We start from the raw sequence: 18,075 nt of genomic DNA on the forward strand, positions 1-18,075 counted from the left end.
GCTGATGTGAACAGGCCCTTAATGGTACATCCTCAGAGTGGTTGACAGTTACCAGTGGGGTTCCACAGGGCTCAGTATTGGGCTCTCTTCTTTTAAATATGTTTATTAATGAACTTGTAGAGCAGTGGTCTCAAACTCGGCCGGGTAAATGGGCCACACAAAGAAAAAATTTGAAGTTGACTGGCCACATTACATTAAAATTGATACAATACAAATTTATTGTTAATAAATTAGTTATTTGAAATATTAGAACAATACTACATTACTATAATAATATTACATTACTATAACAATACTACATTACTATAACAATATTACATTACTATAATAATACCGCTGGGTTTAAATTTACTGGAAATTTGCAAGTTTACTCCACGTGTAATTTAGCAATCCAGTTTTCCAGTTTATTTGTTGCTAAATGCAGTCCTTCTGCTCAGTTGGCATTTGGCAGACACAAGAATGTCAAGATTGGGCAGCCTCTTCTTAGATCGTGCCGCAGCGACCCCCTTTAGATGGCGCCGCAGCGACCCCCTGTAGATGGCGCCGCAGCGACCCCCTGTAGATGGCGCCGCAGCGACCCCCTGTAGATGGCGCCGCAGCGACCCCCTGTAGATGGCGCCGCAGCGACCCCCTGTAGATGGCGCCCTGTAGATGTCAGGGGAATCCCCAGAGCTCTGCTCCGGAACTCTGGGGAAGCCCCTGACATGTCAATATATGGACAGTGATGTCAAGGGCAACCCCAGAGCCAAAGTCACAGGCAGATCGCTACTAGCGCTCTGCCTGGGATTATAGCCCTGCTCTTCACATCACTGTCCATATATGGACAGTAAAGTTAGGTGTTCCCCCAGAGCCGGAGTCCAAGAGCAGAGTGCTACTACTGTCCATAGTCTACTCATACTCTATGTCTCGACACTGCTTGCAATATATATATATATATATATATATATATATATATATATATATATATATATATATTGCAAGCAGTGTCGAGACATAGAGACTCCAGCTCCACTATACCAAACTAGAAACAGAAAAGAATGCAGCACTCGTTCTTGATCCTAAAAAGCTGGATAGCTTTATTTCACTAAAGCATTGCAATGTTTTGGAGAAATAAAGATTTGCAGCTTTTTAGGATCAAGAATAAGTGCTGCGTTTTTTTTTTTCTATTTCTGGCTTACACATTAAATATTGCATACAATCAGGGACGTAGCTAAAACTTCATGGGCCCCTATGCAAAGTTTCTTCTTGGGCCCCCCCCAAACTTCTCATTGCTGATGACCCGCAGATTTCAGCTGCATCGCTGGGTCACCTAAGTGACCCAACAATGCAGCACTAGCAGCAAGGGGCGTCACTAAGGTCTTAAAACATCAGGGGAAATAGCTTCAATACACATGTCCTCTCCAAAATACTGTGTGCGTGTACGTGTGTATATATATATATATATATATATACACACATATATATATATATATATATATATACACACACACATATACATGAGACAGCATATCTATAGCACTAAGACCCTATATCTATGGATAGGATTAGATACAGAGGCTCGGCAGACAGTATCACACATGATAGGATAAGATACAGTGGCTCAGCAGACAGTATCACACATGATAGGATTAGACACAGTGGCTCAGCAGACAGTATCACACATGATGGGATTAGATACAGTGGCTCAGCAGACAGTATCACACATGATAGGATTAGATATGGGGCTCAGCTCGCTGACATTGCAACTTCAGTATTGGACCCAGGAAAGGTAAGTATAAGAATTGTTTTGCTTTTTTGTTACACTAATTATTTTTGTGTGCTTGTGATTTTTTACAAGTTCGGTTGTAGGACTACTTCGAATTCGAGGACTACTTTGATAAATGTGTTTTTTTTTTATTCTCAATAAAATGGTTAATGAGGTTGTGTGTGGGATTTTGATCTCAATAAAATATTTTTTCTATGTCTTTGTATTTTCTTAAACTTTATTACTACCGCCTTATTAATAGCTGCTGGCTGATTGACAACGTTCATTACTAAGGTGGGCTTAGTGTTCGACATGAAGAGGCCAACACTAACCCCTATTATTCCCCCGGTACCCACCGCCACCAGGGGTACAGGGACGAGCCGCGTACGATCCAGTACCTGACCATCTGTAGTGACAAAGGGGCACTGGCATTGCTACAGGCTATCAGGCTGGGAAAGCCCAAAAACAGTGGCCTTTCCCACTCTGGTAATGCTAGGCTGCCACTGCTGTGCTGTTTCCGGCTGGTTAAAAAAAAATTGGGGAACCCCTCATCGTTCTTTCCAATTATTATTATTCATTTTTTTAAATGACAAGGGTCCCCCCATTTTTCATAGCTAGCAAGATACAACACAGCAGCCTAGCATTACCAGGATGGGAAGGGCCACTGTTTTTGCCCTTACCCAGCCTAATAGTACCAGCCTGCGTCCGCCCCTGTGCTCGACCATCACTACAGATGGTCGGGTACTGGATCGTACACGGCTCTTCCCGTCACTCCTAGTGCAGTGGGTGCCGGGGTAATAATGGGGGTTAGTGTTAGCCTTTTCACTGGCTAACACTAAGCTCCGCCTTAGTATTGGACACTGTCAATCAGGTGGTAGGGATAAAGTTTAAAAAAATGTACAAAGACATAGAAAAAATAGGTTTATTGAAATAAATAAAAAAACATACAACCCTCGTTAACTGTTTGATTGAGAATAAAAAAATCCATCCTCGAATCTGACGTATTCCAACGACCGAACCTGTAAAAAAACACAAACACAAAAAAAACACAAACACAAAAAAAACACAAACACAAAAAAAACACATTAACAAGGGCCTTTTCACATCACCGCTGCCCTTCCATCGGAGGTTTCCGTCGGGCAACCCCTCAAAAGAAAGGCAAACTGAAACCTCAGCTTCCGTTTCCCTCACAATCAACTCAATGGTGACGGAAACGTTGCTAAAGGTTTCCGTTTGTCACCGTTGTGGCAGGGTTCCGTTGTTTTGCATTGTCGACTGCACTATTGATTCCGCCAAAACAATGGAACCCGTTCACAACAGTGACAAATGGAAACAAGGAAAGTTTCCGTCACCATTGAGATCAATGGTGATACAAATGGAAGCGAAGGTTTCAGTTTGCCTTTCCGTTGAGGGGTTAACCCGACGGAAACCTCAGACAGAATCCCTCAACGGAAGGGCAATGCTGAGGTTAACAGGGCCTTAGATACAGGGCCCATGTGCATGTGTGATACGGTTTGTTGGACCCTGTATCTATGCCTAAGGTAGACTTATATACAGGGTGCAGCAGACCGTAATCTTCTACAGTGTAAGATTACGGTCTGTTGGGGCCCTGTATCTAAGCCTACCACATGGTAGGCTTAAAAGGGGTTGCCCAGTCCCTAAACATTGATGGCCTATCCTCAGGATAGGCCATCAATAGCTGATGGGTCGGGGTCTGACTCCCGGGACCCTGCCAATCATATGTTTTGAAGGGGGTGCAGGGCTTTATTTCCCCTACTTTCTCACACTGTGAATCACTGAGATGTCCGTGTCGGCGATTCACAGCGTGATAAAGTGACCGAAATGAAGGGGAAGTAGTGCTCGTACGAGTGCTGCACCCCCTTCAAAACAGCTGATTGGCGGGGGTCCCTGGAGTCACACCCCTTCCCATCAGTTTCAGCAGACAGTAATATTAAACTTACCCTACTCTTCGGCCTCAGCGGAGGTCCTGACTCCATCCACGGTCGGGATGTTGTGAGCAGCGCATAGTGCTGTGACGTCAGAACCTCCGCTGTGCTCTTGAAAGAGGGGGGTAAGTACTGTCATTTAGTCATGTAATGAGCACTATATTTAATTTTAATTTTTAGTAATACGATGTGAGCAGTACCTGTGTTGATGGTTATATCCGGTCAATAAATAACATATATTTAGTCTACTCCAAGACCCAACGAGTATAAAACCTGAATAGGATATATTATATATTTCTTACGCATAGGGATAACGTAAACTACTTACCTTATATCCATGGTGTACATCACCATATATCCGGGTGGCTGAAGTAACTTTGAGACCTGTTTGCATTCTAGCACAATTTTGTTGGACCGCAATCTACTTCACCTGTCGATGACAGGATATAAAAACTGACACAATATCAGCGTGTTAGCAAAAAGCCATGAAGAAGGACGCCGTATGCGTCTGAAACGCGTAGGCATCATTGAATTTGTTCATCCTTGCATCTGGGAGTCATCCCCTTTTAAAAGAATTGGAAATAAAATTGGAACAGCGTTCCATTTTAAACTTCATTGCGCTGGATCATTGTTTCCTTTTTTCCGGTCTTCACTGCCGTGTGCCGTCACAGCGATCCTGGCGCAACTTGCGGTGAAAACTTGCCGATTGGTGAGCTGGAGGATTCCTCCCACAAACTTTCTTTACTCTCAGTTACTATAGTAACAGATGCCGTGTAGTTTATTACATAGGCCCCAGTTATTATAGTAACTTTTCATTGATGTGGTGCGGGGGACCGCAGGCCCCCATGGCTTAGGGGCCCGGTCGCAATTGCGACCCCTATAGTTATGCCACTGCATACAATTTGGGGCAGCTGTGTATAAGAAGGACATGGCTCAACTAGAACGGGTGCAAAGAAGGGCGACCAAGGTAATTAAGGGAATGGGCAGATTGCAGTACCAAGAAAGGTTATCAAACTTGGGGTTATTCAGTTTAGAAAAAAAGACGTTTTAGGGGCGATCTATTTACAATGTACAAATATATAACTGGACAGTACAGAGATAATTCTAATGATCGCTTAACACTTGGGCTTGTAACAATGACAACGGGGCACCGTCTACGTCTAGAGGAAAAAAGGATTCTCCATCATCACAGACGGGGAATCTTTACTGCGAGAGCAGTGAGACTATGGAAGTCTCTGCCACATGATGTTGTGATGGTTGATTCATTGAGCAAGTTCAAGAAGGGCATTGATTCCTTACTTGAAAAATATAATATTGAAGGTTATGAGTACTAGATTCTGAAGATGGGATGTCGATCCCGGGATTTATTCTGATTTCCATATTTGGAGTAGGGGGACGAACTTTTTCCCTAATGAGAAAATTGGCATCAACCTCATGGATGTTTTGCCTTTCCCTGGATCAATACAGTAAGATTATAGGTTGGACTTGATGTACCTGTGTCTTTTTTCAACCTTTATGGAACAAACGAAAAAAAAAATTTTTTGTATGTACAAAACTTTGATCAATCCAGTACAAAATTTTACAGTACAAATATACAATATTCACCACAAATATACCGGTTCTAGCAGCGGCTTAGATTGCCTGATTTCAAATAAAGTCCATATTCACATGGAGACATTGTTGGAGAATAGGTGGTTATTCACGCTGAAAGCGACGTTTTTGGGGACCGCCCCCTTTCTCAAGCATGCTGCTGGGACGATCACATTTATCGTGAATACTGTATCTTTATACTGTCAAATTTAGTACTGGATTGATAGTTTTTTACGTGCAAAAAGATTGTTCTTACCCGTTTGTTCCATGATTGTTAATGAGGGAGGAGAGACCTCACCTACACGCATCATTACAGTAGTGGCGCCTTGAAAACATCCCTGGTTTTTATACTACTCTTTGAATCTTTTTTTCAATCCTATCAACTATGTAACTATGGAAGCAATACTTTAAGATTTACAACTCCCCACACAAACCAAAATGCTGTTAGGAAAATAAATGTATGCATGCATAATTTATTTGTATAGTGCCATTAATGTACGCAATGTACCTGAAGGTTCAGATATAGTACAAACAAGGGCTTAAGTGCAGAACCCAAGGACTGATGGAAGCCACAATTAAAAACAAGAGAACAAGAATGCTTTTCCACAAAGAACTTGAAGCCTGAACGGATTATTAGAGAACATATAGACATACAAGTGGCTGCAAACGGCAAAATATTTAATTAGATCTTCGTCTGTTCACAGCAAAACTACAAATCTGACAGTTTTAGACAAGAAAATCAAAACATGAGCACTTGATCAGCAGAGAACATACTTCAGATCGAGTGAGGGGTTATGACATTTATAAACCGCTCTCTGCCCTGCTTGTCAGGGCAGTAGCAGAGCCTCTGCAGTAGCATAGCTGTATAGATAAGGAGACACCACCTTCTCAGCTTGTTAGGATGTAAAGATCTGAATCATGGCAGCAGATATTAACTGCACATGCTCACTCAGTCTTTATGGACTTAGTCCATTATGTTTTCAAAGGCTTATAAGGGAGTGCATGCTGTGAATGTCACACAATTTATACCTTCACTACTCTGGACCCCATGTTATCTATCTGCAGGGAAAGAAAGTCAGGACTATACTGTTAACTGTCTGAGATGGAAGGAGACTGATTCTGCTCAAAGACGCTCCTCCAGCTGCACAGATTAGAAATCACATCAAGGGTAATAGAGGGAAGCAAAAAAAGTTAAGAAAGGTATTTTTTATACGCTAAAAACACGGAAAATTACTTTTAAACAGCCATTAACAGCATTTCTTGACTTTTGGTATGAAACGGATTCATGGAATAACCCCTTTAATCGAAACGCTCACATGTGTGTGACAATGTGCATCTTGAGCTTTATAGTTCATAAAAGAAGTACAGTGATATATACACAGACTGAGTATGAAGACAGATGGAGCCGGGGAAGAATATAATGCATATTTGAGTACCATTTAAGGTCATATACCATACGAGGCTATTAGTGGAAATCCAGCATCTGTGTGTAACTGAGCCAGAGACTGGTAAAATTATAATCACATAAAAAGACTGAGATTTATATTTCTTCTCTTTTCCAGCCAAGGCATTTTCCTTTACTATTGTAGTCCAGCATTTTTAAGACATTTTGAATAACTATAGAGCTATCCATGACTTCTGGGTGCATGAAATCATTATGTTTTCTGATTTAAAGCACAAAAAGCAATGTCAAGTTAAGCTGGCTATAGACAACAGTTTTATGGTCAGAGATAAAAACATGTTTAATGGATCAGCCAACAATGCTCTTGTAAGCATGTATTTTCAGGAGTAAAGCAAAATCAGTCATAATGGACTTTTTTTTTACCTTTTATGGTTTTTTTTTAAACTCAATCGTTTTCCAGTAGCCACCCACCCATTTTCTCACTTTAGAAATAACATGCAAGCTTGGCAGAGACAAATGTGCATGTTACATTAGGTGGATTGGAGATGAAGACCATCTCAAATAATCTTAATCTAACAGTCATTCTGTCTATGGCCATCTTTACAGAATGCATGTTACTCAAAATGTTCTGCAGTAGACCAACACTACAGGGCTTCTTTTATAACCATAATCAGTAGGCACTCATATCAATGACATCATTAGCACAGGGAATTAAAGAGCCAGTTCACCTTATTACCGTGCAGGAGTGTCTTGTTCTATAGGTGTTCTGGGTACCTAATGTTTGGACCTCTGTTCTTGGTGACAAACTCATGCCTTCTTTTGCCTATGACTGCTTGTGTCCCCGGATTCACTCCTGGCTTGAATGACTACATCCATTCTGAATGTATGGCTTATTCAGCAACCATGTTTCGACACTTAGCTCTTTCCAACCAAGTCAAATCTATGATCGCAGACACATCTAAGTCTTTCTGCTTTCCCTTTGATGCTGTCACATTTCCTTTGTCTGCTGCTTGCTACTGTCTGCATCATGATTCCATCAAAACATATTACTTCCAGTTGATATCAGTTTGCTCTCCATTCCATCAACCAAGTGGTGACTACTCCAAGAGTTCGGACCTTGGAATCTGTCCATGAAAGGACTAAAATCCTTGAATGGAAAGAGTAAAAAATGAAGTGAGGCCGTGGTACCTTGGTTAAGCCAGGGCCAAAGCAATTGTTGGCAAGAGAGTCCACAGAATCTCTTACAGTGCTGTAATAAAAACACACTATACACACTGGTGCCAGCAAGAACAAGAAAAATACACTAGTATTTAGACTTTAGTAGAAAGTTCAAACAAGACTATCTACCAGTGTTGATTTACCAACGAATACCTTGCATTTACTAATGCTATCAATAGCAAATAAACTAAAAATATAACTCTGCCCAGATGTTGGGTAATTGTCGGCACTTTGGGCTAGTCAAATGTTTTCATCCTTTACTATGGTTCTCTGTAATTCATATCTAGCATAAAATCTTAATAAAATGCACGCAATATAAATTGATGCCTTTATTCTCAGACTTTGTGTGTTCTTAGAACAATCTGTAAAGTACCTGAAGACTGTTGGGTTTGGAACAAGTTAAAATTGGGTAAGACCAGCATCTCCCAGGTGCAGCGATTCATTCACGGTACACTTGCTTTATATGCTGAAGCACTGGTTAGCTTTTCCGTGGTTAACGCCATCATCCTCCCCAAAGATTATATTGTCAGCTAGTCTGCAGTTATCTTGGTTCTTACGCTGTTATGATTGCAAGCTGCCAACAAAGCTCCGGAGGGGAACAAGGGCTTTTGCTAAGCTGTCATAAACACACACGTAACAAAAGCCAGTACTCATTCAGTTAGACAACTCACTCCCTGCGCACGCAGCCCTCAATGCACCCAGCTTCTCTTTCATACAGACTTATCTGACTATATCAAAGTGCAGGGAGGCCTATGTTATGCTTTCCAACTAGAAGTCAGCCAGTGAACCAGACCAAGATGTTCCCTCCGACTTCTTATTGTATCAATATCATAAAATTTTCAGCAGAGCCATGAGACTGAAAACTATTTAACATAATTTTATGTGAAAGTGAATTCACTCAGAATTTAAACAGACTGGGATCAATACTTAAATGCAGTTGTAATTTTTTTTTTTATTAGAAATTTTCTGTTTTTAGAAAATAAGGCCATTTACCGATATAGTTGGAAAAAATTGTATGCCGATTTGCCTACTGTGCCCCTCCTTCTCTATGCTTGTGGCTGCATGTAGCCATTACAAGTGTGGGACAGTTCATACATGCAGAGTCTGAATTCTCCATATACATCATGTCACTGCTTTGACTAAAATATCTTATGCTATACAAGTACATTGCTAGATCTATTGGAGGATGCAAATCTTGACCGCTGTACAGAATCCTCTATATTGTTGCCTTATTTCCTTATATATTTTTGATAAAGAATAATTTTGGAAGAGAAACTTGATTATTCAGCTATACTGACGTGATCGGCTGAGAGACAACGATACAGCTTCTATGTATACAGGACATATAGAGGCTGTATTGGAAATAGTAAACCTTTTTTGTTTTTTTGCTTTTTATAAAAGTCAATTACAAACGTCCTTAAATACACAAACAAAATTTGTTTTAAATCACAGAAAAATCCATTTAAATGTGTGCATAACCTTCAGAGCACACTTTCAGACAATACCTGAAATTAAAAAAATGCAAACTTACATTTTTGGAAACGCTCTTTAAAGTCCAAAACAAAAATCTACTCTATTTAAAAAGGTAAAACCAAAATTTCAATATAAACGTCTAAGGACCTAAATAAACTTGTAAAACGTCAAGTCTAGTTGCACATATAGAGGTCAATCCCCTTTTACCGCTTCTTAGGATCTTGTATGAAACCAATAAGACCGCTTTTACTCAGATAGTTTTCATATAGGAGGACCACCAAATTTTTGTCTTTTCATATTTCTTACAAGCATCATTCACACACACATTATATATATATATATATATATATATATACACACACACACACACACATACATACATACATACATACACACATATATATACATACACGTATAAACAAGCATGTGCATATTAACATCACGGATTCCGGTTTCTTTCTACCCAGAGGACACAGCTAAACCTGAAGTTATAAAGGAAACAGCCTGTGACCTTTAAATATGTCACAACTGTCTCTTAATTTCAGAGCACTGCAATAAAGACAAAGCCTAAGGTAAAACTAATGCTAATGGACTCTCAAAGTGCATTAACAGAAAATCCCACTTAATGTTTGCCTGGAACGATTTAGAAACTTCATTCTGTTCTGTATGAAGATATTTTTACTTTTTATATTTCATTTTAACGCTGTCTGACGGAGTGAAGGAGTTAATGCAAGGCTGGAGTATGCAATAGCGTAATGGTATTACAAATGATAAATGAGCGCACCGTGTGGCATATAAATCGATAGCTTCATTAGTTAATATAGTGAGATACTGTAAGGGTTGCTGCCCTCCTCCCTTGTCAAAGTAAAGGATCAGTAGCGCAGAATCTGCAGTGAATTAGAAGCTGCTGTTCATTAATTCCACACACTTCACTAATTTCTGGTCTTCTGACCTAACAACATTAGCTCAGTATTGTAAATATGGAAGATTCACAGTGACTTTACCGCGCAAGTCCCAACCCAGAGACATCACAAGATTATGAAATGCTATAAAGCGTCGTTGTTGTGACTATCGCAGGGAATCCGATGGTAATGTATTTACACGTGATAGGATATTGTACCGCACCGGGAAAAATTAAATGTGGATGATGTAAGAGACTACAATCTGTGTACAGTGCGGTGATATATGTTGGTGATATATAGGTAATGAGAAATAATAATTAAAAAATGACTGGACTTTAAAACCGGGAAAATTGCAATCAGTAACTGTGTTAACTCTTAGGAAAAAGAATATCTTGAGCACTATTTTGTATGTTGCCCCCTCCTCAAAAAAAAAAATAAAATAGGAAAAAAGGGCACATTATTAATGTGTGTATAGTTAGTGAACACTAGAATTACTTACTCAACATAGTAAGTCCCATATTGCGGGTCCTCTATCTTCTCCCAGCCATATGGAAGCTCTGCAAAACAAATATAAGTAATGATGTTCTGCATATTTATCTAAACACCCATAATGCACCATATTCTGCAATTCTCAGCGTACATTTAGTGACAACGACTGCCTAAAGAACAACAGCTGCTTGAAGGAACGTCAAGGTGAATACAGCCAATATACACCCTTAATCAACGGAGAAACATGAAAGATAGTGATGAGAATATTAATTATTTTGTATCTGCACAGCTACGTAGCCTTCACTCCAAGGATACGCATCGAGAATTCGGCATCCATTGCAGAATGAAGGAACGGCCAATAAAGTTAATATCAATAAGTTCCCCTTCTGTGATATACCGATACATTATGATGTAAGCAGTGATAAATAAACCATCTGGGATAGTAAATATACGCCGGACACATGGCAGGGCAGAGCTCTGCGATCTTAAGTGACTGTAACAAGAATAAATAGGTTGTTTGTTGCGGACGGCACTGCGAGCGAACAATCGCCGTTCAGAGCGTTAGATAGACTGCGACTAATTATTAAATACAGATAAGCACAATATGACACGTAGCCTGCTGGCTGCGTACACTGAATCATCATGTTCTACAGAGCTTTGAAGATTTCGCTCCCAATGCCTTGGGTCGGCGTTACTTAAATGTACATGATGTTCTAGCACAGCTGGGCGGGAATGCTAATTCTGGTCGGGAAATTACATCAGCTTTGACTAGCAATGGGTTGCACAGCTGCGTTATCACCTCACATTGTTTATGGATGGAAATTGTCCTATTACAAAGAGATGCAAAGTTCCCTTCATTATTTCGGGTTGATTATTAGATATAAATCGACACAGAAAGTGACATGACGTATGAACTCAAGAGAGCGTGCGCTTACATGGGACCGAGAGGTTTAGATCCCCAACAGGGTTATTCTGATATTAAAGGTCGTAAATTTGCAGCCCCAGCAAGAAAAGCAAACCACATGATCTTTACAGTATGATGCGACGTCACATATGCACTGCTGCCTGCTCTGATTTGTACCGGATACGATTTATTTCCCCAGAAACAGTGACACTCGTGTCCATGGGTTGTGTCCAGTACTCCAGCTTTTCTCCATTAACTTAACCACAACTTATTGACCCGGGTAGCAGTGAAACAAAAAATCAGACCCTTTTGTCTAATCACGTATAACTCCTATAAGTCCATAGACATACAATATATATCGGTGAAAATTGACAATGTTGGACTATATCAGAAGTTGTAGCTCAAATCTCATAACAGGTGAAAGATCTACCAAAAACAAGGTCAGATTGCCCAGAGGTACAAGTGTAGCAATCTGTACCCTGACTTATAACACATTAAAAGGGGTTGTCCAGTCATAAGAAATTGATGGCCTATCCTCAGAATTAATTTTGTGGCGCATGGACGGCCAGGCATGCACCTAATTTATTAAGAGGCGTGTTCCGGTGGTTAATAAATTAAATTTATTTAGATTAAAACAGACTAAGACAGTCTTAATAAATTGCTCCTGCTGTGGCAACAAACTTTAAAGGGGTTGTCCCAAGATTTCGGCCTCATGCACACGACCGTGCAGTATTTACAGTCAGTAAATACTGCACGGATGGCATGCGGAGTGTCACCCACATTTGCGGACAGTGCTCAAAGTACTAAGTATATGAGCACGGTCCGTAAATGCAAAAAAAAAAATAATAGGACATGTCCAATCTTTTTTTGGATCATTTCTACGGCCCGGAAACACACCCCTAATTATACGGAAAGGTGTCTGTGGCCGATAGAAATGAATAGGTCAGTATTTTATCCTCGGTTACGGATTCGTAATTGCGGATAAAAATTACGGTCGTGTGCATGAGGCCTAACGACAGGACAGGTGTAAACATACTGATCGGTGGGGGTCTGAGTGCTGGGACCCCCTCTGATCACGAGAACGGGGGTCCCTTTCCTCCAAATGGATAGAGAGGCGGGTCGCGCATTGCCTCATGCACTGTCTATGGGACTGCCGGAGATAGCCACGTACAACGCTCGACTATATCCGGCTGTGCCACAGAGAATGAATAGAACAGCAGGGTGATAGCGCAATCTGCCGCTCCATTCATTCAGAGGAACAGGCTCCCCGTTCTCGTGATTGGTGGGGGTCCCAGTGGTCGGACCCCCACCGATCAGCATTGTATCACCTATTCTGTGGTTAGGGGATAACATTTAGTCTTGGGACAACCCCTTTAAGTGGATATGAATGAACACTCCTAAAGTTTTACGTGAGAAAAGATGAGAAATTAATACATGAATTTTTGATAGATTTTGGAGAATAGCGATATCTTAACTTTGTTTAATCAAATTCACACTAAAGGGAATATGTTCATTTTAGTTTCATTAGTTAAAGTTATTAGTCTTGAAGGGAATTTTTTTTATGTTGTATTATATTAAATTATATGAAATTTTTTAAACTTCTCTGATACTGGAAACACATTTGTTTCCAGCACGGTCTGTATAGATAGTGCAGCAGTGTGTGTGCGCTTTATGGCAGCTGCAATGAATGGGAGTTAGTAGACAGAAATAACAATAGACTATTAGAGGCTCCAACAAGTGATGAAGTACAGCCCACTTCCCCAGGCATTCGGGAGTGGCAGGGTAGCGGATACAGAACCTTATCTGTGTATAATATTGTTATCCTGCCTAGTCTACACCTTCAGCTGTACCATAAAGCGGTCATTCAATCCCCTGCCCTCTGAGGTCCCTGTTCTAGGCTACCCAGCAAAGCTGACCAGTGAGCTGCAGTAATGGTCAGTTTATTGTAAACACTCTAGTGACTGGTGTGAAAACTTGAATATTTCAATATATTTTTTGATATGGTTAGTCACATAAAAATAAAAAAACATTTAAAAAGTAAAAGATATTTTTAAAATATAATTTTTGGATGATACATTTATTTTAATTTGCCATTGAGCACAATACAACAAAATCCAACAAACGACAATTTAAAGTCCTTACCTCCATCGTCACAGTCTTCTGGAGCTTTGGCTTTCTTGCACAGCCTAGGATCCAACCATGTTGTTGTTTTAGTGTTGTGGCTAATAGTAGTAAAATTAAAATTAACAACGGACCAAAAATAAACATCAGGAAAAAGTCTAGATATATAATTGCTATAGTTTGGTATACCAAACCAAAACAGAACCAGGCACATAATTACATTTTTATCTATGGATATTAACTTACTCAATGAAATAGATCATTCCTGCGTCAGTGTAGGCCATTTCCCAGTTCTTTGGAAGAGGTTCCACATTTTCACCTTGAGTTAAGTAATTCCGGAAGTCCATAGTACTGTTTGTCTGGTTGTAGCTTGGCACCGTTTTTCCCCATTCTGTAGATTCCGGCCTGTCTCTAAGATCTGTTACAATCACATAGATAGTGAATGGACAGAGAGACACGCATTAATATGTCTTAATCATTATTATTTTTTTTAAATAAAACCTAAAGATACAGTAATATGCCAGCTCGGATTATTACATTATAAGAAATTTATTGTATTCTATTTCAACTACTCTGTGATAAATATTATATTATTTTATAACAAGGATGATTTTTATTATTTTATATATATTATTTATTTACTGAAACTTCTATGAAATTCTCTTTTTAGGGTACTCCGGGATCTTCTCTCTGTTGTATAAACCAACAGGATATAAGTCTCACCTGCACTTCCACTACTGCCATTCACAGCCTCTCTTTCCTCATCCTCCTCTTCTTCCGGGAGAGAAGAATCTGTACGCTGCATCTTACTGACAGATGTGGTTCTTTTCCGTGTAGTCTCTGTGTCAAAGTCTCCATCAAAAAGTACCCCATCCACTGAATCGGGCTGGAAGGGGCTAGGCTCAGCGGGAGGCTTAGGAGTGCCATAGAAATTGCCTACGTTGACATATAAGATAAACAGCCATGAATTGTTTGCTTATAATAGCCCCCTATAAAGTTACATTTAATCACCTAGAAATTTAGGTAAGCTATCAAATATTCCATATTCCCTATATTTTACTTTGTTTTTAGAATTTAAATCCTGTTGTGGAACCTGTAATAAAATTGTTGTAGGCATTGGACCTCCAAGTACCACCATTAATAATATTGATTTAAATAAATTATTTCAACTATCTAATTAGAGGTATCTAAGATCGCAAAATCAGATTGTGAATTCTGATAATCGACATCAGTAGTAAAAACGTGAACTGCAATAGATTGACTTATGTCATTGTTGTACATCAAGCCATGAAAAATCTTTTTCACGGAACAAAACATTTGTATTAAAAATGATCTGAGCACAAAATGTCATTTGACGTGAAATCTGTCTCCTTCCACTACAGCGATAGACGCTGGCATCTGTACGTAATTATCTTCTTAACTGTTCGGCAACCTTAAACAATTGCATCACATTTGTTACACGAACATTCATCTGCTTTACATCCATCCGCAGTAGAACGAGATATTTAATCCCACTGCAGTTTTCTCCAGAAAAAAAAAGAGACAACAAAATGGTGCAGCGCGTTCTAATTCTTTCTCCACATGTTACAAATATAAACATACACTCCATGACTGTGCTAGGGGACAATAAATCCAATTTCTGCGTGTGTACATAGGTAATGAGCTCAACCTTTCCAATGCGTAGCGGAAAAGAACAAACACGTCTGACCATAATGTAATAAAGAGGAGTAGGATTCTTCTCGCAGCAACTCAACATTCATTTTGGGAACGAGGATGACAACAATGAATAAAAGGACTGATTTGGTAATGCCGCTATGGACAGAGACTGTGTCCTAGATCCATAAGCCGTTTTTATTTTCTCCTTGTTTCTGCTATATTCCAAAAAAACATACTGACAGATTAACTGATTTTCCATGACACGTGTATGTGCGTGTGATTAGAACCCCAACGAAGACAGACACTCATGCAAATGTCGTCATTCTCTGTACAACACCACTAAATAGCTTAGCGCTATAAGTAAACAATAAAAACACAGACATAAATCTGTATAGGATGTTAGGGAGATTAAATGATTTAATACGGAGAAGCACACTAGGCTCAGCATAGATTTAGTATGACATATCTGCAAGGATAACGGAACCTGTCACCAGAAAAAGGTCACTCTACTTTATGGCATATTACAGATGTTCGAAAAGCTCTGAGCTAAGAAACTGCAATTGTGCAAAGTGGATTTGATTCAATCATAAGTGACTTTACAGACTTAGCAAGCTGAATATACACCTGTGAATTATCATCTAAGATTATTGCAATATTCATAACAGATCAAACAAGTGATAACCAAAAATTGGTTGAAAAACTAATCTGCTGGATTGTTTGGTCTGTGTTTTCTTTTTAATCCAGCCAAAAATCGACTTTTCTCTAGTCATTGTCAGTAATGTTTGTAATACTCATTTCACAAATATGTAATTGTATGACAAACTGGTCATAGGACATTGGACAGCTTAAGTTATCCATAGATACTGGACTTTTGCTGCAGAATCATGCCTTTTTGGTGGGAACTGGTAACATTTTAATACTTATGGGTATAGTAGGCCTTGCCTTAGGTCTGATGTTGAGATAAAATACACCAACAAACAAGTCACTGAAAGTATTAGTTTCTATGGTCCATTATACCAACAAGTACACTATATAGACAAGAGCATTGGGACACATACACATTACACCTCAAGGAGCTTTCATTACACTCCATCATAAATCCATAGACCTTAATATGGAGTTTGTCCCCCTTAGCTGCTAAAACAGCTTCCAGTCTTCTGTGAAGGCTTTCTACAAGATTTTGGAATGTGTCTCTGAGCATCTTGCCCATTCTTCCAGAAAAACATTTGTGGGGTCAGACTCTGATGATGGATAAGAGGGCCTGGCTCAATCTCTGTCCTATTTTATCCCAAAAAGTGTTCCATGGGACTGAGGTCAGGGCTCTGTGCGGGTCAGTCAAGGTCTTCTACACTAAACTCACCCAAGGCCTTTATGTACCTTGCTTGGTGCACTGGGGCACAGGCATGTTGGAACAGAAAAGGGCCTTCCCCTAACTGTTCCCACAAAGTTGGAAGCATACAATTGTGCAAAGTGTCTTGGTATACTAAAACTTTAAGATTTCCCTTCACTTGAACTAAGGGGCCCAGGCCAAGACCTGAAAAACAACCCCAGAGCATTATCCCTCTTCCACCAAACTTTACAGTTGGCACAATGCAGTCAGGCAAGTAATGTTCTCCTGGCATTTGCCATACCCAGACTTGTCCTTCAGAATGGCAGATAGAGAAGTGTGTGTCGTCAGAACATGTTTCCAGGGCTCCAGAGTCCAGTGGTGGCATGCTTTACACCAGGGCTTTGGCATTTTTAAGCACACAGGCCCACGCAGGCCATACGCAGCTGCCAGTGTTGGGCTGTGGTACATGTGACCACCTTTCAGCTATACAAGAGGGAGATTTATTAAAATAGGTGTAAATGAAAAGGGGAATAGTTCCTGATAGCTCCAACTCATCCACTGCTTTTCCACGAGAATAATGAACATGCTCGTTATTCTAGCGGATTTTTTTTGTATATAGTGCCCCACATATAGCCCCCCAGTAGATGGTACCCCACATATAACCCCCCTGTAGATAGTGACCCAAATATAGCCTCCCCTGTAGATTATGCCCCACATATAGCCTCCCCTGTACATATTGCCCCACAAATAACCCCCCTGTATATGGTGTCCCACATATAGCCCCCGGTAGATAGTGACCCACATATAGCCTCCCCTGTAGATTGTGGCCCACATATAGCCTCCCCTATAGATTGTGGCCCACATATAGCCTCTCCTGTAGATTGTGGCCCACATATAGCTCCCCTGTATATAGTGCCCCACATATAGCTCCCCCCGTAGATAATGCCACTCACCCTTTTACGTGGAAAAACCCCCCAAAAAAACAACAACTTTACATACTCCCCTTGTTTCCCATTCCCACATCGCCCTGTGTCAATGCAGGCCTGCTCTCTTCTGAGCAGATCTGCTGGGGCTGAACAATGGCACTGATTTGCAGGGCAGGATGACTTGCCCCGTCAATCAGCACCTTTGAACAACGGAAGCAGTGCGATGCCGTAATTGCGCTGCTAGCATCGTTGAAAGGCGCTGATTGGCGGGGCAAGTCTTTCTGCCCTGCCAATCAGCGTCATTCTAAGGCAGGTACAATTGGTGCAGGAGGGCGTGGCGGTGGCTGGTTTCAGTGGCGCCGCCGCCCAGTGCC

At 40.3% G+C, this 18,075-nt stretch overlaps 1 protein-coding gene across 3 annotated transcripts in view; it reads right to left on the reverse strand.

Moving 5' to 3' along the window:
• The window catches only part of MAGI3 (membrane associated guanylate kinase, WW and PDZ domain containing 3), a 272,283-nt gene that overhangs the window by 71,377 nt on the left and 182,831 nt on the right, over nucleotides 1-18,075 (reverse strand). For all 3 annotated transcript variants that reach the window (XM_075853845.1, XM_075853844.1, XM_075853846.1), the window contains exons 4-7: nucleotides 14,513-14,725; nucleotides 14,036-14,207; nucleotides 13,811-13,890; nucleotides 10,775-10,832 (exon numbers count right to left, since the gene is read on the reverse strand). In XM_075853845.1, the coding sequence (XP_075709960.1) occupies nucleotides 10,775-10,832; nucleotides 13,811-13,890; nucleotides 14,036-14,207; nucleotides 14,513-14,725 (523 nt within the window). The remainder of the gene's footprint in view (nucleotides 1-10,774; nucleotides 10,833-13,810; nucleotides 13,891-14,035; nucleotides 14,208-14,512; nucleotides 14,726-18,075) is intronic.

The sequence above is a fragment of the Rhinoderma darwinii genome, chromosome 2, assembly GCF_050947455.1.
Source record: "Rhinoderma darwinii isolate aRhiDar2 chromosome 2, aRhiDar2.hap1, whole genome shotgun sequence".
In the NCBI taxonomy this organism is placed as follows: Eukaryota; Metazoa; Chordata; class Amphibia; order Anura; family Rhinodermatidae; genus Rhinoderma; species Rhinoderma darwinii.